The sequence below is a fragment of the Grus americana genome, chromosome 16, assembly GCF_028858705.1.
Source record: "Grus americana isolate bGruAme1 chromosome 16, bGruAme1.mat, whole genome shotgun sequence".
Taxonomy (NCBI): Eukaryota; Metazoa; Chordata; class Aves; order Gruiformes; family Gruidae; genus Grus; species Grus americana.
The window spans coordinates 1,471,964-1,493,329 of record NC_072867.1 but is presented as its reverse complement, the minus strand read 5'-3'; the positions used below and the strand labels follow the sequence as shown (position 1 = coordinate 1,493,329).

Genomic DNA, 21,366 nt, shown 5'->3' with positions numbered 1-21,366 from the left:
GGGGCTGCAGCTGTACAGTGCCGGTTTAGGTTCATTTTGTGCTCTACGGAAAGAGACCAAGAAGCCCATCTATGGCTTGCAGAGTAGGTGGTGTCAAGGGATGTTATAAGCAGCGGCCGCCTCCAGCAGCCCCAGCCAGGACCCCCCTGCCCGGCTGCTGGAGCCCAGCCCAGGAATCCAGGGTCTCTGCCCCAGCTGAGGGACGCGGTTCCTGCTTTCCCCTTTGCAGGTTCATCCAGCAGCAAAGCTCTGAGAGAGCTGGGAAGGGACTTAGTGAGCAGATGGACATCTCAGATACTCATGTTCCTCTTGTTCCCTGCTTCTTATTGGCTACAAAGTGCAGGTCGCCCCTCTCCAAAGCTTAGTCTGGAGTTTCTTGGAGGGCATCATCAGTTAGTGACTGGGGACTCCTGGTCTTTGCTGTTGTCTCCATTAACCCATTTGCACTGAAAAGGTCTCTAGTCAAGTAACGTTTAGGAAGTAGCTGCTCTCACCTTCTGTGTACCTGTAGAGATAAAGCCTACCTTGGAGGTCCAAAACAAAACATAAAGTGCCGGTGGTCAAGGAGTCCCTGATGCTGCTCCTTTGGTCCTTTAAATCCTCCCCAGAGTCAGTGGTAGGTGTCCCTGAGCAGGAGTAAAGGACGAAATTCAACAAGTATTTGACTCATTAACTCCTTCCTGTCTGAGTTTCACTTCTTTTTGTCTCGCCACAGGTTTGTGATGAAATCAAGGTCAAACTGAATTCCCTGAAGGACGTTCCGAACAGAATTGAGTGTCCCCTTATCTACCATCTAGATGTGGGGGCCATGTACCCCAACATCATTCTGACCAACAGGTTGCAGGTGGGTAACAACCTCGTCTCTCCTAGTTTGTCTTTCAGATGACCTTGGTGGTCCCTCCGATTGGATCCCCTTAACAGTGAGGGCTGAACTTTGTGCTCAGGGCGGGGCGATCGGATAAGGCTGGGTGTGAAATTCAGTCAAGCTGCCATGGATGCCAGGCCTGCAAAGGCTGAGCTACAATTTTACCTAGGGCTTCTCCCAAAAAAACGCACCCCAGCTATTGTTTTTGCAGGTTTTGTGTTCCCGAAAGGCTCTGAGTACCATCTCTGATGTTCACACCTATGCTCCTCTGCCACCCGTGAGTCGTCAGTTGGAGAGCTGTCTCCTCTAACACGTGTTGGTCTCTGTCTTTGCCTCCAGCCCTCGGCCATGGTGGATGAGGCCACGTGTGCTGCCTGTGACTTCAACAAGCCGGGTGCCAACTGTCAGCGCCGGATGACCTGGCAGTGGAGAGGAGAGTTCAGTGAGTACAGTAAGGACTGTGCGGTCCAACCCACAGAGATGGAGACGAATTCCTGCCTCTGATAGCTGCCCTCCTCCGCAGTGCCTGCCAGCCGCAGTGAGTATCACCGCATCCAGCAGCAGCTGGAGTCGGAGAAGTTCCCACCCCTGTCCCCTGAGGGAGCACCCCGTGCCTTCCACGAGCTCTCCCGGGAAGAACAGGCCAAGTACGAGAAAAAGCGGCTGGCAGGTAAAGAAAAAAAATCAATGTCACGATCTGGAGCGATGTTTTGCAATGAAGACTGCGAGCGGTGCTCACCATTAATTACCTCTTACGGCTGTGGGGTTAGCTCAGGCTGGGTCTGGTCGCACACCGTGCTGTGGCAGACCTTCTCCAGGATCCCAGCAGGCTCCTGCGTGTCTCCCAAAGAGGGGCCAGGCACCGGTGCCTGTGTCAGTGTTTCTCCTTTTGTCTGTTGGGAGCCATGGATTTGAGCTGAATGGCTCCATTTTTTGGAAGGCTGCTAATGAAGGCCTGTTAATGAAAGGGAAACATAACGTTCTCCCATCATCTGGAGTGATGCTGTTCAGCAGAACCATTCGGCTGGCTTGCGGCAGAGCCTGGGTTTGTGGATGGGCCATATGTGCATCACGATGAGTTTATTTCCCTCACCTGTCCCTGTGTCTCCATAACCAGGCACTGCTTCTCTCCCTGCTGATGTCTTCCTTCCCCTCCCTTTGCAGCAGGACCGTGTCCCTGCTCACTGTGCCTGATGCTTGGATATCTCCCTGTCCATACTGTGCCCGTCCCTCTGTCTGTAGCAATCCATCTGAGAAGCTCCCTCTGCTTCTTCCCTTGACTAGATTACTGCCGCAAGGCGTACAAGAAGATCCACGTCACCAAGGTGGAGGAACGAGTCACCACCATCTGCCAGCGAGAGAACTCTTTCTATGTGGACACGGTGCGAGCTTTCAGGGACCGCCGCTACGAGTTCAAGGGGCTGCACAAGGTACTGAGCTCGACTTCTGGTTTAATTTGTCTGGCCAAGGCTGGGGACCTCTCGTCTCTCGCCGAAAACCCAAGCCCTAAAGGATTGCTCTATTCAGCCTTCAGCGAGAAGGACATGGTGGAGCTCCTGACAGCTGTGGCTTCTCGCTGCCAACTTCAGTGGCTGCTGCCATGACATTTACTGTCTTGGAAACAAAGCTACATCTCCAGTTTACACTGGGTTTAGTAAATCCTCGGCTAGTCTCCGCTCCGATATATCTGATCTGGCTGGGTTCAGCCTGGGGCATTCCTCCTACGTGGAGAAGAGACAAGCTGAGAAGCAAGGTCTAGACCTTGGGTTAAGGAACAGTTGATTCCAGGATGATGTTCTATTTCTCTGCTGGTTGAGGTTTGTGCAAGAGGAGACCAGGGCACATTGTTCTTGGAGTGTGTTGAAGGCAATGACAAGGCCCTGGGACTCTACCTCTGGCGGAGTTAATTAACGAGCCGTTTGCTTTGTGGTTCCTCCCAGCTGCCTCTCCTGCCATGAATCATGGAGCCGGCCAAGAGGCTTTTTCTGCGCAGGCGGTTCTGCTGTTTAGCCAGACATCATTGATTGCTGCAGGCAGCGTGTTCGGTTCTTGCCTCCGCGCAGGTGGTGCAGCACAGCTGATGAGGGTGGGCAGCACTGCCAGCGCTGGTTGAACTCTGATCATCACCATCAGAGTTACGGTTGGTGCTGCAGGTCCCTCCTACCGTGCGGCAAAGTCCTCTGCTGCAAAAGAAAAAGGGATATTTAGCTCACGCTGCTGATCTTTGGCAAAGATGCTGTTCTAGAGTTGTAATGCTGTACTGGGACTGAGGGGGAGCCAGTCGGATACCACCAGTGGTGATGTGTGAGATCGTTCTGACTCTGCCTCTGGCTTACAGGTGTGGAAGAAGAAACTGTCTGCGGCAGTGGAGACAGGAGATGCCTCTGAAGTGAAGCGCTGCAAGAACATGGAAATCCTGTATGATTCCCTGCAGTTGGCCCACAAGTGCATCCTCAACTCTTTCTACGGCTATGTCATGCGGAAAGGGTGAGTCTCCCCCCGGGTGATGCTGGGGTCCTCCGAGAGGACCTTTGGAAACTGGATTGTCCTAGTGGGGCTGTCACTTGCTTCACCTGCTTCTGAAGAACCAGGATGAAGGTGGGTGCTGCCTGTAACACTCTCCTCTTGCTTCTACCAATGACTTCTCATCCTGGAGACTCCTGCCAGACATTAAGTGTTGGGCATAAGTGACAGGAATCTTGTCTGTTCATGGGTTTCCAGCTTTTCTGAAGCATCATAACTAGGGCAAGGAGAACAATCTACTGAGGGCCGGTGTTGATGTGGTTCTTGCCCTTCTTCCTCTGGAGGTCCTCCTGCCCTTTCCATAGCTGGGTTTGCTCTTCACTTTGACTCCTCTGCTCCTAGAGCTCGCTGGTACTCCATGGAAATGGCTGGCATTGTCTGCTTCACAGGAGCGAATATCATCACCCAGGCCAGGGAGCTGATCGAACAGATTGGGTGAGTATGTGCTGAGCTGGGGAAGAAAGGTCTGTCTGCATCTGGGACAGATGTGGGTGCACACTGAACACCTGAGCTTCCAGCAGTTAGTGTTGAAGATTAGATTTCTGATGCTGCTGTGGTTATTCTGTTGTATTAGGAGGGTTTGCTTTGCAGAAGGGACTGGAGAGTGGAAGCAACAGGCTGCCTCTGTCTTTAGGGGGACACATTGCTGATCCTCACCTGTCATCCGCTCTCCTCTTGACAGTCACCTTCCTTCCTTCCTTAGGAGACCTCTGGAACTGGATACCGATGGGATTTGGTGTGTCCTCCCCAACAGCTTCCCGGAGAACTTTGTCATCAAGTCAACCAATGCCAAGAAGCCGAAGGTGACAATCTCCTACCCAGGTGCCATGCTGAACATCCTGGTGAAGGTGAGTCTTGCACCCGTCCAGCTCTGCAGTCTGGGAAAAGGGAGGTGGAAGACCAACAAGGGAGGAGGGCCTCTCTTCCATCTCGGCTCCCCGTCTAGCAAGCAGGACGTTGGGGCTGATGGCCCTGCTTGCTGCACAGCTGCTCTCTGCCCCGGAGAGCACCTGAGTGGAGGGAGAAGCTCTGATACCCCCGTGGCAGAGAGGGTGGTGTGTAAGAGGCCAGGGCTGGTGTGCGCTCACCTGTGCGGGCTGGGAGTCCAGACTAGAGCAAGGTCCAAGCCCATCCTTCGTTTGCTCCAGCTTCTATAAGACAAAAGAATATAATTTTAGGGTCCAAAGCATTTTTCTTCTCAACAGGCAGGTCAGATGTTTTGATTTGTGAGTCCTAAATTGTGCTGTAGCTTTCGGAGGGTTGCTCAGTGACCCCTTTGGGCAGGGTGTGCCCGAGGTGCATCTCCTGCTGTAACCAGCCCGGCTGTTGAGTCAAGCTGTTTCCTGGGCTGTGCCCGTAGGAAGGCTTCACGAATGATCAGTACCAGGAACTGCAGGACCCAGCCTCTCTCACCTACGTCACACGCTCGGAGAACAGCATCTTTTTTGAAGTGGATGGACCATACCTGGCTATGATCCTCCCAGCTTCCAAGGAGGAGGGCAAGAAGCTGAAGAAAAGGTGAGATTGCAAAGCTTGAAATATTATCATTTTCCCTGGGTAACAGGTTGAGGGTCTCTTTCCCTTCATGCACGTGGGGTACGTTGGTCCTTGCCCTTGGAGCTGGTAGCACCCTTGATTTGCTGCCTTTAAACGGCAAGTTCCTTACGCCAGATTGTCTTTGAATCCTGCTATGCACTTGCCTCCAGTGCCATACTGTGGCAGTAAATTTTATAAGATAACAGCAAAACAACGCTTCCCCAAATTGGTGACCAGACACGATCCCCCTGTTTGGCTCCAAGATGTGCAGGAGAACTTTGACTGAGGACTTCTAATACTCCTGTTCAACCTAATCTGTTTAGCCTCACCAGTTCCTGCCTTCCCATCTCTCAGGAGTTCACAGACCTCCAGTAATGCTTCTCCTAGATGTTTCCCCTTCTCCATCTGGAAGAAGGAGCGGGTCCTGCCATTACTGTCACATTATGGGATAGTTGTACTCCAACTTCACTGATTTCTCTGCAGCCTCCTAAATAGAAATGCAAGCTAGAGCAGTAGCAACCACTAGCTGGAGGGGTGCCCACAGACCTGGGTCTGGCTCCACGAAATGCTGTCATTGCCCTCCAGCACCCTCTGTCCTGCCAGCGCTGTGCTGCTTTGTGCTTCCTGCCCCGCTGGACGAGCTCCAGCACCCGCCGTCTCCTGCCAGTGCCTTTCTGCAGGCAGTGAGTCCCTGCCACGGGGGTCGAGGTGATGCCAAGCACTGAGCGAGCTCTGCTCATGGGACTCTTACCTCAGGGCTTCTTGGTTTCTTGTAGTTCGGGGATGTTAGCAAGTGCATTTATTTTGTGGTCACTCTCCAACCGGAACAGCCTGGAGGCAGCTGGCAGGCACCATGGTCAGTGGAGGAAGAGAAGGCTGTGTCCACAGGAACATGGTCAGGTGGGAGAAGGGCTGGCCAAGTGATGTAGGTTTGAGTCTGTCCTCTCTTCTCTTAGCTGATGTTCCCATAAGGTTTTTCTTGAGACATACAAATAATTGGCAGTGCTGCGAAATGCAAAAAAATGCAAGAGGAAAGGAGAGAGGGAGGAGTGTCCCTATAGTCATGTCATGGCTGCATCAGGTTTCCTCTGAACCCCTTTGCCAGTATCTGAGCTGACAAAGTTTTCTCCTTCTCTCTAAACCTCTTCCTAACATCTTCCTCCGTTTCCCCGCCCGGACTCTCACCTTTACCTGTGTGCCATTAAGCTCTTTCTCCCCATCGGTGCGGGTGAGCCGGGGCACGAGCTGACGTGCTTTTGCAGACCAAGCCGAAACGGTTGGCAGAGCAGCTGTAGATATTCCGAGATCCATCCCAGTGCCGAGCACTGTGGCTCTGTTGACTGTGCTGGATGGTGGCATGGTGGCATGGAGACAACTGCCCTGGCAGGAGTGACACCAGTGGGATCCTGGAGGACACGTCCCTTGGTGCAGGCCAGGCTTTGCCCACGTTGTCTCTCCTAGGTACGCGGTGTTCAATGAGGACGGGTCCCTGGCCGAGCTGAAGGGATTTGAGGTGAAGCGCCGGGGAGAGCTGCAGCTGGTGAAGATATTCCAGTCTTCAGTATTTGAAGCCTTTCTGAAAGGCAGCACTCTGGAGGAGGTCTACGCTTCTGTGGCCAAGGTGGCCGATTACTGGCTGGATGTGCTCTATAGCAAGGTAAGCGCAGCTCAGCACGTCTATGCTCCCAAGGTGGAGGTAGAGAAGAAGTGTCAGAGCTGGTCGGGCACGGTGGGGAGGGTGGACTTCGCTTGCACAGAGTGGGTGGTCTGCTGTGCCTCTGATGGTCACTTCCATCCTATTTCAGCTGCTTTGGTTCTCTAGGGCTGCTGTTTAGGGTCTTTTAGCACAAGGGCTCTTCATTCAGTTGTAACTGTGGGTGAGTGGTCTTCTCCAGTCATCTCCTTCATGGATCCAGTCTGGTGGCCGTCATCCCCCAAGGACGTTGGTTAAGGCCACTCACCGAGGCAGAGAATGATAGAGCCACTTGCCTGTGGAGTGCTTTATGAGGAGCACAGAGACATCAGCTATACAGTAACTGGGGAGAGCAGAGAAAACGCAAGAAACTGGGAGATGAGAGGGACCCTCGGTCCTGGGTCCTTCCATTTTGCAATGACCTTGTACAACAAGTTCTTGGTGCGCAACACAAAGCAGTGCTGCCGCAGCCCAGCCACGGCATGAACCAATGCAAGCCTCGGACCCACGCTCTCCCTTTTCAATAGGTCACATTGGCAGCTGCAACAGGCAGCAATTCCCAGGCTCCGCTTAAAGACCCACACCTCCCCGTGTCTGACAGCAGTGAGGTTTGATCATTAGGTTCTTGCTAGCTTTGGGTTTTTTTCCTCCCTTTCAGGCTGCCAACATGCCTGATTCAGAGCTGTTTGAGTTGATCTCGGAGAACCGGTCCATGTCGCGCAAGCTGGAGGACTATGGGGAGCAGAAGTCCACTTCCATCAGCACTGCCAAGCGCCTGGCAGAGTTCCTGGGGGACCAGATGGTGAAGGATGCAGGGCTGAGCTGCCGGTTTATCATTTCCAAGAAACCAGAAGGGTCTCCGGTCACTGAGAGGTAACCCCATCTTGAGGGCCCAGCACTCTTGACAGTGTGGGGGCAACCCGGAGGGGAAGGGCAGGGTAGCAGGAGGTGAGCGAGCTGGTGTGGTGTGGCCAAGTGGTCACCTCTCTGCTGCCTCAGACCATGAGCAAGACGAGCGATGGGTAACACTGTACAACCGCTGCACGGTGTCCTCGCAGGGTTGGGAGGAGAAGCCTGGAGGGGGTCTACAGGCTGGAGGATGGGATGGTGTGCCGCCGGGACCTTGCTCCAGGTGGGTAGTTAGTGCTTCCCTGCCTCTCCCAGGGCCATCCCCCTCGCCATCTTCCAAGCCGAGCCCAGTGTGCGCAAACACTACCTCCGAAAATGGCTGAAGAGCCCCTCGCTGCAGGACTTCAACATCCGTGGGGTGAGTGGGCATCCCTGCGGGTGGCCCTGGCACAAGGGCTTGTCCCTCCAGATGTGCGACCTGGGCAGCGGCTACTTGTGCTCGCAAAGCGAGGTGCTGGGGGCGGGGGTCCTGGGGAGATGCTTGATGCTGTGTCTGGTGGCCTTCTGCTCAGCTTTCTTTGCTACCCGCTGCTCTGCCCTCCTTATAGATCCTGGACTGGGACTACTACATCGAGAGGCTGGGCAGCACCATCCAGAAAATCATCACCATTCCCGCAGCCCTGCAGCAGGTATGGGATGGGGGGGGGGCAGGAGGGGGGCTTTGGTCGGGGAACTTGGTGTGATTTGGAGATGCTCTCCAGGTAAAGAACCCGGTGCCACGGGTCCGGCACCCAGACTGGCTCCACAAGAAGCTCCTGGAGAAGAACGATGTTTACAAACAGAAAAAAATCAATGAGCTCTTCACTTCAGAAGGCAAGAGACAGGTAAAGAGGGTGAGGGAAAGGTGCTGGCTGTGCTGGTGGGGCTTTTCTCCTGCAACCCACATCCTCCTGCTGTCCTTGCTCCCTTAGGTCCTCGCCAACCAGCCCCCAGAGGGGATGCCCAGCTCACAGATTGGTGACATAGAGGACTTTGGGGCTGCCAAGACCCTTCAGCCTCTGCTTCCCATCGCAAATAAGCGGAAGCGAGTCCCTGCAGCAGAGGAAAGCCAACAGCTGTCCCAGTACCTGGAGCTCTCCCAGTCCTGGCGAGAGATCCTGGGTCCACCTCCACCCCTGGGCACCACCAAGGTGGGTGAAGCAGCCTGGACAGGAGCTGCCCTGGGGCTGTGCTCCTCCACCCAAGCAACTTGAGTGCTGGCAGGAGCGAGCTGTGGGTCTCCTGAAACCCTCTGCACGCCCATGGCTTGAGGAGAGATATAACCAGGAGATGGAGAAATATAACCACTGATGGAGAAAAGGGGGATGGCGGTGGCTTCACAGCTGGGGCAGGAACGTGACATGGGGCTGGGGGATGGAGGGCTCAACTGTATGGCATGGTGTTGCGGGGTGGGAAGCCTGTGCTGGTTTCTGGCTCGACTCGACCTGCTGTCACCCCACTCAGGAAGAGTGGCTGGTCTGGCTGCGCTACCACCAGAAGAAGTGGGAGCTGCAGGCTCGGCAGCGGCGGGAGCGGCAGAAGAGGCGGCGTCTGGAGGACGGCGGGGTGACAGCAGGTGGAGGAGTGGTCCGCGACACCCTCTCCAAAGGGCTGAGCAGCTACCTGCGCAGGACAGCGCGCAGCATCCTGGACTTGCCCTGGCAGATCGTGCAGGTACCGGGGAGGGGACCTGCCACAGAGGGCAGCCTGTGGCGTAAGCCTCGCATTTACATCCTCCGTGGTCAAATGGTGAAGTTCAGGGACCGCTGACCCCAACACCACTCTGGTGTTATCCCTGGGGATACCAGGTGGGGCTGCAAAGCCTGGGGGTCACACACGTCTGTGTGGAAACAGGAGCCCACAGAGTGGTTCCTGGTGGTGAGTCTGGGACATGTGTGTAGGTCTGCCAGTGGGGCAGCTCCGGCTCAGCCCCTGGGCAGCACTGTGCGGTAGTCACAGAACCACAAAAACAGTGGTTGAGGTTGGAGGCTGCTCTGGGGTCCCTCTGGTCCATCCCCCTGCTCAAGCAGGGCCACCCAGAGCCAGTTGCCCAGGACAGTGTCCAGACAGCTTTTGAGTATGTCCAAGGTGGGAGACTCCACAGCTTCCTTAGGAAACCTGTGCCAGGGCTCACAGTGAGAAAGTGTTTCCCGATGTGCAGAGGGAACCTCCTGTGTTCCAGTTTGTGCCCATGGCCTCTGGTCCTGGCACTGGGCACGACTGGGAAGAGCCCGGCTCTGTCCTCTCTGCACTTCCCTTCGGGAGCTTCCTCTGCTCCAGGCCGGACGGTCCCAGCTCTCCCAGCCTTTCCTCATAGGAAGAATGCTCTAGTCCCTTCTTTGTCCTTGTGGCCCTTCATTGGACTCTCCAGTATGTCCATGCCTCTTCTGTACTGGGGAGCCCAGCCCTGGGCAAAGTGTGCCTGTGATGGACACAGGATTCCAGTGATGCCTGGAAGCAGCCAACGTACAAATGCAGAGGTGGGCTGGTGCCATCCAGGTGTTTTCACAAATCCTCATTACATGTGGCCATCTGCGCCCAGCCCTTGTCACCCCCTTCATCTTCCAGAAAGGCCTTCAGAGCTGCAGGCAGCGCTTGTGCAAGCACAAGCTTGAGGTGGTTCAGGACATCAGAGTGACTTGGCTGGCATCAAGGGTCAGCTGGAGTGGGTCGGCCAGCCTTAGCCGGAGAGTTTTCTCCATGGTGCCCTGGGACAGTAGCAGGACATGGGGACTCCAGTGCTGAGAGCGATGACTTCTTTAAGCCCCCTGCTCTCCTTGTGGCCACTAACTGGCCATATAGATCCACAAAGTGCTCCGCAGCTTAGACGTAAGCACCAATGTCATGTTGGATCTGCCTGCTAACACTAACTTTGTACCCCTGTGTCCTGCAGATCGCTGAGACCAGCCAGCCCGGGCTGTTCAGGCTGTGGGCAGTGATCGGGAGCGACCTGCACTGCATCAGGCTGAGCGTCCCCAGGGTCTTCTACGTCAACCAGCACGTCCCGAAGCCAGAGGAGGGAGCAGCCTACAGGAGGGTGAGGACCTGCCCCTCCTGGAAGGGGAAACAGCAGCTTGCGTTGAGATAAGGCACTTCACCTCTGCTGCAAGCAGATATTACGAGCATTTGCCATGCAGGGCCTCACTCTCCCACTCCATGAATATACCTCATCCAGTCCCCGGTCCCTCCGCTAATCCCAGCCTGCCCAGAAAGCAGGTTCTCTGTTATGGGAATTTGTAACGTGCACAAGCATAAACCACTGGTTTCCTTAGGAGAGGGGAGCGCCGGGAGCTGGGCTGGCTCAGACCCCAGCTCCTTGCAGCCCTTAGAAGTGCCCCAGCTCCTGGCAGCGTGGTGTGACGTGCCCCTTGCCTTGGCAGGTGAACAGGATCCTGCCCCGCTCAAACCTAGTTTACAACCTGTATGAATACTCCGTCCCTGAAGACATGTACCAAGAGCACATCAATGAAATCAATGCGGACCTCTCTGCTCCGGACATCGAGGGAGTGTACGAGACACAGGTAACTCCTCCAGGTGCTCATTTGGAAGGATTGCTGAGTGGTACCTCGTTAGTCTGAGTGCTGGTGGCACAGGAAGACACCTGGCACTTAAAAAATCAACAACTTGATGAGACACCAGATATCGAAGACCCTGCAGAGCAGAGTACGTTTGTATGGGCAGAGATACTGAGTGTCAGCACGTGGTTTAAGGCAGGTCAGGGAAAGGGAGGTCAGCCTGTTGGGAGTTAGGAAACTTTGGGGAAAGAAGGTACTTAAGCAGAAAGGCTGATCTTCCTCTAAACCAAACCAGAACCAGCATGCTGGTGTCTGAACCGGAAAAGATAAAGGGTATTTAAAGATGGGGGAAAACCCAACATGTGTGGAGTCATACATAGGTCTGGGTGCCCTGTCCTCTAAAACAAGGTTATAAAAGCTTTAGAAAGAAGAATAGGATACAACTTGAAAGCTTGAGAAGAACAACCTAAATGAAGTTCGGTACAAAGCAATCAAGCCAAAATTAAATTTACCAGTGCTATTAGTGCTGAAAGCCTGAAAATGGAGACAGGAAACCGCGATGCCTGCTCCTAATGAGGACACTGGTTTGGTCAGCAGCTCAAAACCTGGTGACAGGAATTAAATCAACACATGGTAGTGTCAGGACCTGACCTATATGGAAGTGGCAGAGTAGGCTGCACCATGGTAAGAGTGGAGCTATATGTTGAAGAAAGCACAAGGCAAGTGAATTTGCTGCTAAAGTGCAACGTAGAATTATTATGGATCAAAAGTCTTTGCCTAAGTAGGACAAGCTCGATGTGAGCAGTGGTGCCGTTAGCTACAAAATGCTTTGTGAGATGCAAGAGGCTGCAAGGGCAAAAAGAGCACCATAAGGTTGGGAGACTTCAGCTACTGATGTTATTGGTATAGCCTGGAAAGTGATACAGTGGAGCATGATGACAGAAACCACTTTCAGTCACCGTAAATTTCTGCTTTTAGAAAATTTGGATAAAAGTCCCACAAGCCAAGGCACAACTCTTAGTTTAGTAAGCAGCGCCCAAAACTTAGTTCAGATTATTCTGCCAAAGTGACTAGCATGTACACAAATTCATCATAACTGTAGGAGATCTTCTGGTAGCAAACCTGAGACCTCTCCATTACCACAGCGTTTAATAAGTGGGACTAGGTAAAATCAGGAAGCAGCTAGCTAAGAGGAAATTAAAATTAGCAATTGAAATAAGACAAGGGGCAAGAAGACATAAAAGGAATGATCATCTTGAGATGGTCAAGGGGTTGCATCATCTGTTGTGCAAGGGGAGGCTGAGCGAGCTGGGACGGTTCAGCCTGGAGAAGAGGCTCAGGGGACCTCGATGGGAAGAGTAAAGGAGAAGAGCCAGGCTTTTCTCAGTGGCACCTGGGGAGAGGACAGGCACAAACTGAAACACGGGAAATTCTGTGTAAATATCAGAAAAAACTTCTGCAAGGGTGGTCGAGTGGGTTGCCCAGAGGGTTGTGGGGTTTATGTCCTCGGAGATACAGAGAACCCAGCTGGACACAGTCCTGGGCAAGGAAAGATCTGTCTTGATCTTTAAACATCTGCAATGCAATTCTGAGCGCGGTCTCCAAAAAATGTGGTAGGACTAACACAGGAGAATGACAAGGAAGATGCAAGGGAGGGAACAGCTTCCTTGCAGGGATGGGACTTAGGGACACAGGAATGCCTCAGCTTGCTAAAGAGATCTGAAAATGGGATGCACTAGGGGTCTATAAAATCACAACTGGCATGAGGGAAGCGTGATTAGGCAAGGAATGTTTATCGCTTCTCATGGTTTTGGAACTAAGTCCCACAGCAAGTCATTCAGGAGGAGTCTTCTGCAGCAGTGGAGTTCACAGCTGTAGAGTTAATAAAATGGGGCAAATCGGCAGCGGATCCCACACTGTGCCAATTATCTGGTGGTCCAGAGGAAGCCTTTGTCTCGAGGGAGTGCCAAACCACAAGTTGCAGAGCTGCAAGATTGCCCAGATATTGCTCCATACATGCTCCATACATGCTGCTGCCCTGGATGGTGGTATCTGGGGCTAGAATACATGTGAATTAAGAATTAAGATACCTGTTCCCTATCTCCAGCAAGGGTGATAATACCAAACTCATGCCGGAGGTACCTCAGGTATGTCCTACCTCTGGTTTTTAAGCTGGGTTGTTTTGGGTCTGAAAGCCCCAAGAGGAGCTTCGTAGCAGAAGGTTGTTCCATCACGTCTCTCCCCATCGTTACAGGTGCCGCTGCTCTTCCGTGCCCTGATCCACCTGGGCTGCGTGTGCATGGTCAGCAGGCAGCTCGTCAGGCACCTGGCAGGGCGAGAGGCTGAAACATTCGACATCGAGCACCTGGAGATGCGCTCGCTGGCCCAGTTCACTTACCTGGAGCCAGGTGAGGCACCTTGGGAGAGGGGCTCGTGGGATACCCAGGACCTGGCGCCCGCAGGGACCACTGATGCTCTGTGCTCTGTGTCCCTAGGAAGTATCCGCCACATCTACCTCTACCACAGCTCCCAGGGCAGCAAGGCACTCTTGGGCCTCTTCATCCCCTCGCAGCGCAAAGCTGCTGTCTTTGTGCTGGACAAGGTAGGGTGAGACTTTGGAGGACTGGGGGTACTGGTGGGTGAAAAATTGGAAATGAGCCAGCAATGTGCGCTGGCAGCCCAGAAAGCCAACCGTGTCCTGGGCTGCATCAAAAGCAGTGTGACCAGCAGGACGAGGGAGGGGATTCTGCCCCTCTGCTCCGCTCTGCTGAGACCCCCCTGCAGTGCTGCGTCCAGCTCGGGGGTCCCCAGGACAAGAAGGACATGGAGCTGTTGGAGCAAGTCCAGAGGAGGCCACAAAGATTATCAGAGGGCTGGAGCACCTCTGCTATGGAGACAGGCTGAGAGAGTTGGGGTTGTTCAGCCTGGAGAAGACGAGGCTGCGGGGAGACGTTATTGCGGCCTTTTAATACTTAAAGGGGATTTATAAGAAAGATGGGGACATTTTAGTAGGGCCTGTGGTGATAGGACAGGGGGTAATAGTTTTAAACTAAAAGAGGACAGATTCAGCTAGATACAAGGAAGAAATTTTTTACGCTGAGAATAGTGAGACACTGGCACAGGCTGCCCAGAGAGGTGGTGGATGCCCCGTCCTTGGAAACATTCAAGGTCAGGCTGGACGGGGCTCTGAGCAACGTGGTCTGGTTGAAGACGTCCCAGCTCATGGCAGGGGGTTGGACTAGATGGCCTTTAAAGGTCCCTTCCAACCCAAACCATCCTGTGATTCTATGGTGGGGGTCAGGCAGCAGGAGGTTTCTCCATGCATCGCTGCCACGTTTCAGCAGGGCTTGGTGGAAGGCACCTCATGATGTGCGGAGAGGAGAACCCCCCCCAGGACCGCACACCTCGGGGTCCCTCTCCCCCCCGGCTCAGTCCCATTTTCCCTTGGGCACAGGTACGCAGCAACCAGATGCCGAATCTCACCACCCTCTTCTCAGCGGAGCGCAGTGCGCTGCTGGAAAAGGCGGGCGAAGAGCTGCTGCCCCCTGACAAGCACACCTTCGAAGTGCGCGCCGAGACTGACCCCAAGGCCATCTACAGAGCCATCCAGCGGCTGCTGCTGGGCTACAAGGTGAGATGAAGGCGCAAGGAAGGTCCTGCGGGACCTTGTCTGTGCAGGCACGTGGGAAGGGGAGGATGCTGTGGCACGCACTGGTGCACCAGTTTCAACAGCGCCTGCATGTAGCTGCTGGCCCGAAGGTCAGGGGTAGAGGAGGGTGTTGCTCGAGGGCTTTGTCTTGCTTGGGGTGGCTTGCCTAGGGCAGTGCCAGCAGCGGGGCCACCCCAGTGTCTGCCTCCATCCCTGCGCTCAGCTGGAGAGCTGGGTGCATGGAGGTGGGTGCTTCAGGAGTGCTGGGGTGTGCTGTCCCCACCATAGGGACCTGCTGCGGGGATGGGGCATCCAGCACTGCCAGTTTCCTGCTGAGCAAAGGCGCTCGCTGGAGGGGTGGACCAGGACGTGTCCTCTTCTTCACACAGGACGAGCGCCGGGGCCCCACACTGGTCGCTGTGCAGTCTAACTGGGACCTGAAACGGCTGGCGAGTGCGATCTCCATCATCGAGGAGTTCCCCTTGGTCCCCATCCGGCTGGTAGATGACATCAGCTACTCGGTCCTGGACTGGCAGCGCCATGCTGCGCGCCGCATGATCCGACACTACCTCAACCTGGACACCTGCCTCTCCCAGGCTTTCGAGATGAGCAGGTGCCCAGGGCGGCCACGTTCCCCTGGGGCTGCCGTGCCCTTGATGGCACCACAGGAGGCTTCCTCGTCCCTTGAGGGCAGGGGTCCCTGTCTTCTCTGCAGCTGTGCTCGCCCCAGTGAATGTTCACCTCTCTGTGCCCCAGGTACTACCACATCCCCATTGGGAATCTCCCTGATGACATCTCCACCTTCGGCTCTGACCTGTTCTTCTCACGCCACCTTCGTCGCCACAACCACTTGCTGTGGCTCTCGCCCACGGCCCGCCCAGACCTGGGGGGTAAGGAGGCTGATGACAACCGCCTAGTCATGGAGTTTGATGAGAGAGCTTCTGTGGAGATAAACAACCCTGGCTGCTACTCCACAGGTGAGGAGGGAATAGGGTGGTAGTGGTGAGCAGATCCTGCTCTGCATGCCCTGTAGAGAGATGGATGCAGTCTCCAAAGAGTCTCTGTTTTGACAGTAGTCACCAGCAGCTTTGGCACGTCAGCAGCGATCTGGGCAAGGGGCATGTCCTGGGGCAGGGAGGTCTTACCTGCAATCTGTGCAGGCATCCGAATGCAGATTCTTTCCCAATTCATGGCCACCAATAGCAGCACTCAGAAGACCACCTGCAGTGTGTCAGCCCAAGGACAGAGTAGCTCAACTGGTTGTCCCCGGTGACTCTAGGACAGGTCTCTCTGAGGCAGAAGCAGCTTGAGTGGTAGTCAGTTCTTCTGAGCTCCTCTGCTGCAGCTGCCAGAAAATAATGGTGGTCTCCAGAGGGTTAGTAGGTCCAAGTCTTGTTGGAAGACAAGTGCTGGTCAAGACAGTCACGGCTGTGAAAGCATCTCCCCACTTGGTGCTGCAACACCTATAGATCACCCTTATAACTGTGAAAATCACTTCTGGTAGAGGGGCAGGGAGGGTGTCCTTGTCAGTCCTTTGCCCTGCCTGCCTGCTGAAACGTTGTGTTTGCTGTTAGTGTGCCTGGAGCTGGACATCCAGAGCCTGGCTGTAAACACCGTGTTGCAGTCCCACCATATAAATGACATGGAAGGAGGCTCCAGCATGAGCATCAGCTTTGACGTGATTCAGCAGGCATCCCTAGAAGACATGGTGACAGGGAACCAAGCTGCCAACATCCCGGCCAGCTATGACGAAACTGCCCTCTGCTCCAACACTTTCAGGTATGGCTGTGGGAGCCAGCAGGAGGTGGAACATCTCGTCTCCATCCTGGCAGGTCCTCTCAGGGCTCCTGCTGCTCATTCCCTCCTGGCTTTAGCCTTTCCCAGACTTGTGCCAGCAATGGGGTTTGTGGGGTGCTGTAAATACAAATTCAGGTCTTGAGGGCAGAGCGGGCATCTTCTCCAACAGACTTTTGAAGATCCTGGGCTCAGAACTGTCTGGTGGCTCAGCCAGCATATGTATGGGGAAGTTGGTGAAGACTTTGCCCTTTCCTGTTTCTCCTTTCTTCGTGCTCCACCAAGTTAGAGGCACATATTTACCCTGTGGCTCATGTGTGAGGGCTCACACGTCTGTGCTCTGGCAGAGTTCCCACTCTGAATCCTCCAGCATATCTGAAAAATGTGTCCCTGTCTGGAATGGGGAAGGGGTTGCTCATGGCTGGTGGGGTGATGCTGGTCTCTGCTCCCTGGCAGGATCCTGAAGAGCATGGTGGTGAGCTGGGTGAAGGAGATCACGCAGTATCACAATGTCTATGCAGACAACCAGGTCATTCACTTTTACCGCTGGCTCCGCTCTCCTTCCTCCCTGCTCTATGACCCGGCACTGCACCACACGCTCCACAACATGATGAAGAAGCTTTTTCTGCAGTAAGTGAGACCTGGAGCGTGCCAGGGTGTGAACGGGGAAGGGACAGGCATGGCGTTAGTGACCAGGATCCTGTTGGCACCCAGTCACTCCTCTCTGCCGCAGCCTCCAGAGAGGTGGGCAGTAGGTTGGACCTCCTGTACTGTTTGGGTGAGCTCCCTTGTGTGGCATCGCCACCACGCTTGACTCTTGACTGTGCTGGATCAGCATGTTCTCCATGGGTTGCGTCTGTTTCTCAGCTTTGCCTTTCTGCCCGCTGACCCCCCTCCTGTACTCTGCCCGCAGGCTGGTGGCTGAGTTCAAGCGTCTGGGCTCCTCGGTGGTTTACGCCAACTTCAACCGGATCATTCTGTGCACCAAGAAGCGGCGCATTGAGGACGCCATCAGCTACATGGAGTACATCATTAACAGGTGGGGTGCGCTTGCCAAGCTGGGCCTGGAGACAAGGCTCCCAGGTGAGGGACCCAGGAAAGCAGATGCTGATTTTTTTGCCTTCACAGGCCTCAGCATGGAATTTCTTCCTTTTTTTTTTTCTTTTTTTTTTTTTTTTGCAAAGCTACTGAAGGTGCAGGGCTGCCCAGTTCTCTTGCTGTCATGCCTGGAGTAGGGATCAGTCCCTTAGCTGTCCTCTATAGGTAATATTCCAAGAATACTCATAGGATTCAATCCAGAAGAGACCTTCAGAACTTGGGGTGCCCAGCACCTCATCCCTGGCTGGCTGTGACATCCCAGCCATTGCACAGGCACCTCAACACAAGCATAGGGAGCCAAGACTCCTCAGGCACGGCTTTCCCTGGGGTCCCCACCAGTAGTTAGATGGGAGATGGAAAACCCTCTCTCCTTGCCAGCACCACCTCATCCCCGCAGTGTCCCACAGAGAAGGCTCTGAACTAGGGACAATGCTGACGCTGTGGGTGACTGCAGTCTCTTCCCTCCAGCATCCACTCCAAGGAGATCTTCCACTCTCTGACCATCTCCTTCTCCCGCTGCTGGGAATTCCTGCTCTGGATGGATCCAGCAAATTATGGAGGTATCAAGGGAAAAGTGGATTCTCGCATCCACTACGAGGAGGTAAGACTAGAAGTGCTCAATTCCCCAGGAGCAGGGTGCTGGGGGTTGAGTTGAGCAGGGAGGTGTTGGCTGGGCACAAGGAACCGCTGCAGTATCGCTGTCTCCTCCAGAAGGACACCAGCAAGAGACAAGTGTTGGAGGAGGAGGAGGACAGCGAGGAAGAGGAGGAGGAGGAGGCGGCAGCAGGGGAAGAAGAGGAGGAGGAAGGGGAGCCGAACGTGGAGGAGCTGCTGGAGAACAGCTGGAACATCGTGCAGTTCCTGCCCCAGGCCGCCTCCTGCCAGAGCTACTTCCTGATGATCGTGTCGGGTGAGCTGTCCCAGGGAGGGGACAAGGTTGGCTGTGCCTCCCCGGTGCCAGGGAGAGGCTGCAGTGGGGCAGCTGCTGGCGCAGGCTGGAGCTGGAGCCTTGCCTGTGTCTCCCCAGCCTACATTGTGGCCGTGTACCACAGCATGAAGGAGGAGCTGCGGCGCAACGCCCCCGGGAGCACCCCCGTCAAGAGGAGGAGCACCAGCCAGGTGTCCCAGGAGGCGCTGGGGGAGATGGGGGCCCTTCCCGGTGAGTGCTGAGCCACAGGACGGCCCTGGTGCAGGGGGAGAGCCACCCACCTTGCTGTCCCCATATGCCACCGCATGGCTCACGTGCTCTCTGCTCTGTCTCTTTAGGCATGATCACCTTCTCACAGGATTACGTGGCCAATGAGCTCACCCAGAGCTTCTTCACCATCACCCAAAAGATCCAGAAGAAGATGGCTGGTTCTCGTAATGCCACTGAGCCTTCAGACATGTTCCCGGTGCTGCCTGGCTCCTACTTGCCGCTCAACAACCCAGCTCTGGAGTTCATCAAATACGTTTGCAAGGTCAGTGGGGTGGGCCAGGCCCCTTTTCTGAAGGTTTGCAGTCAGGGCTTGAATTCTGGTCCTTGTCCATGGTTCGGATATGCCACAGCTTTCCTCCAGGAGTGATCTACGTCCAGTTTGTCTTGCCCTGCATCCATATGAGGCCACAAGGATATGAGCTGTCCCAGTGAGGACACTCTTTTTCTCTGCTGGTAGGCTCACCTGGCTCTTATTCTTGTAGGTCCTCTCCTTAGATCCCAACATAACCAACCAGGTGAACAAACTGTGCCGGGACCTGCTGCGCCTCATTGAGGTGGGCGAGTTCTCAGAAGAAGCCCAGTTTCGGGACCCTTGCCGCTCCTACGTGCTCCCCGAAGTCATCTGCAGGAACTGCAACTTCTGCAGGGACCTGGACCTGTGCAAGGACCCTGCCCTCTCCCAGGTGCAGCCTCGTTCCCAGGGACCCCAGAGGCCCCAGCATTGCCATGGTCAATCACATGGCCCATCTTCTCTCTCAACCCCTTTGCTCTGCAGCTCTGCTTGCTGCCAGTGATCAACCTCACCTAAAGGCCATTCTCTGTTCACCTGCTTTTCTAGCTGCTCATGACAGGTCTGAGCATCCCTTGGCTTTGGCTGATGCTCTTCTCTCCAGAAACCAGTTACACCATCCCAGTGCTTGGGACTCTTGGTGTTCACCTCCCTCCTCTTTGCCCCTAGGACGGGTCGGTGCTGCCCAGTTGGGTCTGCTCCAACTGCCAGGCGCGGTACGACTCCGATGCGATTGAAACAGCACTGGTGGAAGCCCTGCAGAAGAAGCTGATGGCCTTCGTGTTGCAGGACCTGGTGAGTGTGGGGGTCCCCTCTCTGCCCACCCCCCTGGCATATTCACTCTGCCCCTGGCAGAGGGGCTTGGCTGCATCCCCTGGCCCGCCTAAAATTCCTTTGCCTCCAGGCGTGCAAGAAGTGTCATGGCGTGAAGGACACGCACATGCCTGTGTACTGCAGCTGTGCTGGAGACTTCTCCCTCACCATCTCCTCCCAGGTACGCCTGCACCCTCCTGCCTCTTCTCTTACTGCTTGTCCCCGGGACCTGCTCTGCTGTCCTCTGCCCCACCAGCCCTGCCTGGCCATCCCCCTGGAGCTCCCTGCTGCCCGGGGGTGCTGGGCAGCCTCCTTCCCTCCCTGCTCCCTTCTCCCCAGACCTTCATGCAGCACATCAACGTCTTCCAGAACATCGCCCGGCACTACGGCATGGCCTACCTGCTGGAAACCATTGAGTGGCTGCTGCGCACCAACCCCCAGCTCCGGCAGTGATGTGGTGGGCTGCTCCTGCCTGCACCGTGTCGGCTGGGGTGCCAGGGCCGTGCTCTCATGTCCACGGCAGAGCGGTCGTGGACCCCCTCGGCCATGTGCCGGACCCCAGAGAAGCTGCGCACCTCTCCTGCAGCAAGGGAGGGAAGGCAGGAGACGTGCCAGGGACTGGACTGGTGGGAGGGGGGGCTCTGGGGACACCAGGGGCTGGAGCTGTGCTCCATAAGTCTGTGCTGGCCCCTGGCTGTGGTTTTAATGTTGAATTTCTATAAATAAATGGATTGTTGTACTGGGTCTGTCTGCGATGGAGTTAATTTTCCCCATAGCAGCCCCCATGGTGCTGTGCTGTGTGTCGCTAGCAGCAAGGTGTTGGTAACACACCGGTGTTGGGCTACTGCTGAGCAGCGCCGGCACACATCCAGGCTGTCTCTCCAGCATCCCCCTCACCAGCAGCCTGGGGGTGGGCAAGATCTTGGGAGGGGACACAGCCAGGACAGCTGGTCCACACTGGCCAAAGGGGTATTCCATACCGTATGGCGTCTGCTCGGCAATAAGAAGCTGAGAGAAAGGAGGAGGAAGGGGGGGGCATTCATCACTTATGATGTTTGTCTTCCAGAGTGACCTCTATGTGTACTGAAGCCCTACTTCCCAGGAAGGGGCTGGACATCGCCTGCTGATGGGAAGTGGAGAGGAAATCCTTTGTTTTCCTTTGCTTCTGCACACCACCTTTTGCTTTTTCTTTATTAAACTGCCTTCATCTTGACCCACGAGTTGGGGGTTGGTTTTTTCCATCTTATTTTTCTCCACTCCCTGTTCTGCTGAGGAGGGAAATGATAGAGCCAAGGTTAAACCACCACGATTGTAGAGGCAGCTGTAGGTTTTGGGGAGGAGGGAAGCAGGGGCTGTTCCCCACAGCTCCCACCCATGAGGGATGCCTGCAGTTGCAGGGGGTGTAGAGCTGTGGAAGGACAAAGGACCTGTCCCTGTCTGATCCCTGCCTGCTGAGGACAGGATGCTGCAGCTGCCAGCACCGGAGGGGCAGTGCTGGTCCCTGC

At 55.1% G+C, this 21,366-nt stretch overlaps 1 protein-coding gene across 1 annotated transcript in view; it reads left to right on the top strand.

The window, feature by feature from the left end:
- Positions 1–20,517, top strand: part of POLE (DNA polymerase epsilon, catalytic subunit) — a 29,815-nt gene extending 9,298 nt beyond the window's left edge. The window contains exons 17-49 of the mRNA XM_054844738.1: positions 716–844; positions 1,205–1,307; positions 1,389–1,535; positions 2,150–2,295; positions 3,204–3,352; positions 3,731–3,823; positions 4,092–4,236; positions 4,749–4,906; positions 6,386–6,581; positions 7,276–7,490; positions 7,782–7,884; positions 8,075–8,155; positions 8,228–8,350; positions 8,438–8,656; positions 8,970–9,179; positions 10,399–10,542; positions 10,886–11,026; positions 13,275–13,428; positions 13,516–13,622; positions 14,475–14,651; positions 15,059–15,282; positions 15,426–15,646; positions 16,244–16,448; positions 16,920–17,093; positions 17,377–17,502; positions 18,030–18,162; positions 18,273–18,471; positions 18,589–18,720; positions 18,828–19,021; positions 19,242–19,442; positions 19,718–19,843; positions 19,953–20,042; positions 20,201–20,517. Coding sequence (XP_054700713.1) covers positions 716–844; positions 1,205–1,307; positions 1,389–1,535; positions 2,150–2,295; positions 3,204–3,352; positions 3,731–3,823; positions 4,092–4,236; positions 4,749–4,906; positions 6,386–6,581; positions 7,276–7,490; positions 7,782–7,884; positions 8,075–8,155; positions 8,228–8,350; positions 8,438–8,656; positions 8,970–9,179; positions 10,399–10,542; positions 10,886–11,026; positions 13,275–13,428; positions 13,516–13,622; positions 14,475–14,651; positions 15,059–15,282; positions 15,426–15,646; positions 16,244–16,448; positions 16,920–17,093; positions 17,377–17,502; positions 18,030–18,162; positions 18,273–18,471; positions 18,589–18,720; positions 18,828–19,021; positions 19,242–19,442; positions 19,718–19,843; positions 19,953–20,042; positions 20,201–20,314 — 5,079 coding nt within the window. The 3' untranslated portion in view covers positions 20,315–20,517. The remainder of the gene's footprint in view (positions 1–715; positions 845–1,204; positions 1,308–1,388; positions 1,536–2,149; positions 2,296–3,203; positions 3,353–3,730; positions 3,824–4,091; positions 4,237–4,748; positions 4,907–6,385; positions 6,582–7,275; positions 7,491–7,781; positions 7,885–8,074; positions 8,156–8,227; positions 8,351–8,437; positions 8,657–8,969; positions 9,180–10,398; positions 10,543–10,885; positions 11,027–13,274; positions 13,429–13,515; positions 13,623–14,474; positions 14,652–15,058; positions 15,283–15,425; positions 15,647–16,243; positions 16,449–16,919; positions 17,094–17,376; positions 17,503–18,029; positions 18,163–18,272; positions 18,472–18,588; positions 18,721–18,827; positions 19,022–19,241; positions 19,443–19,717; positions 19,844–19,952; positions 20,043–20,200) is intronic.
- Positions 20,518–21,366: the final 849 nt, after the last annotated feature.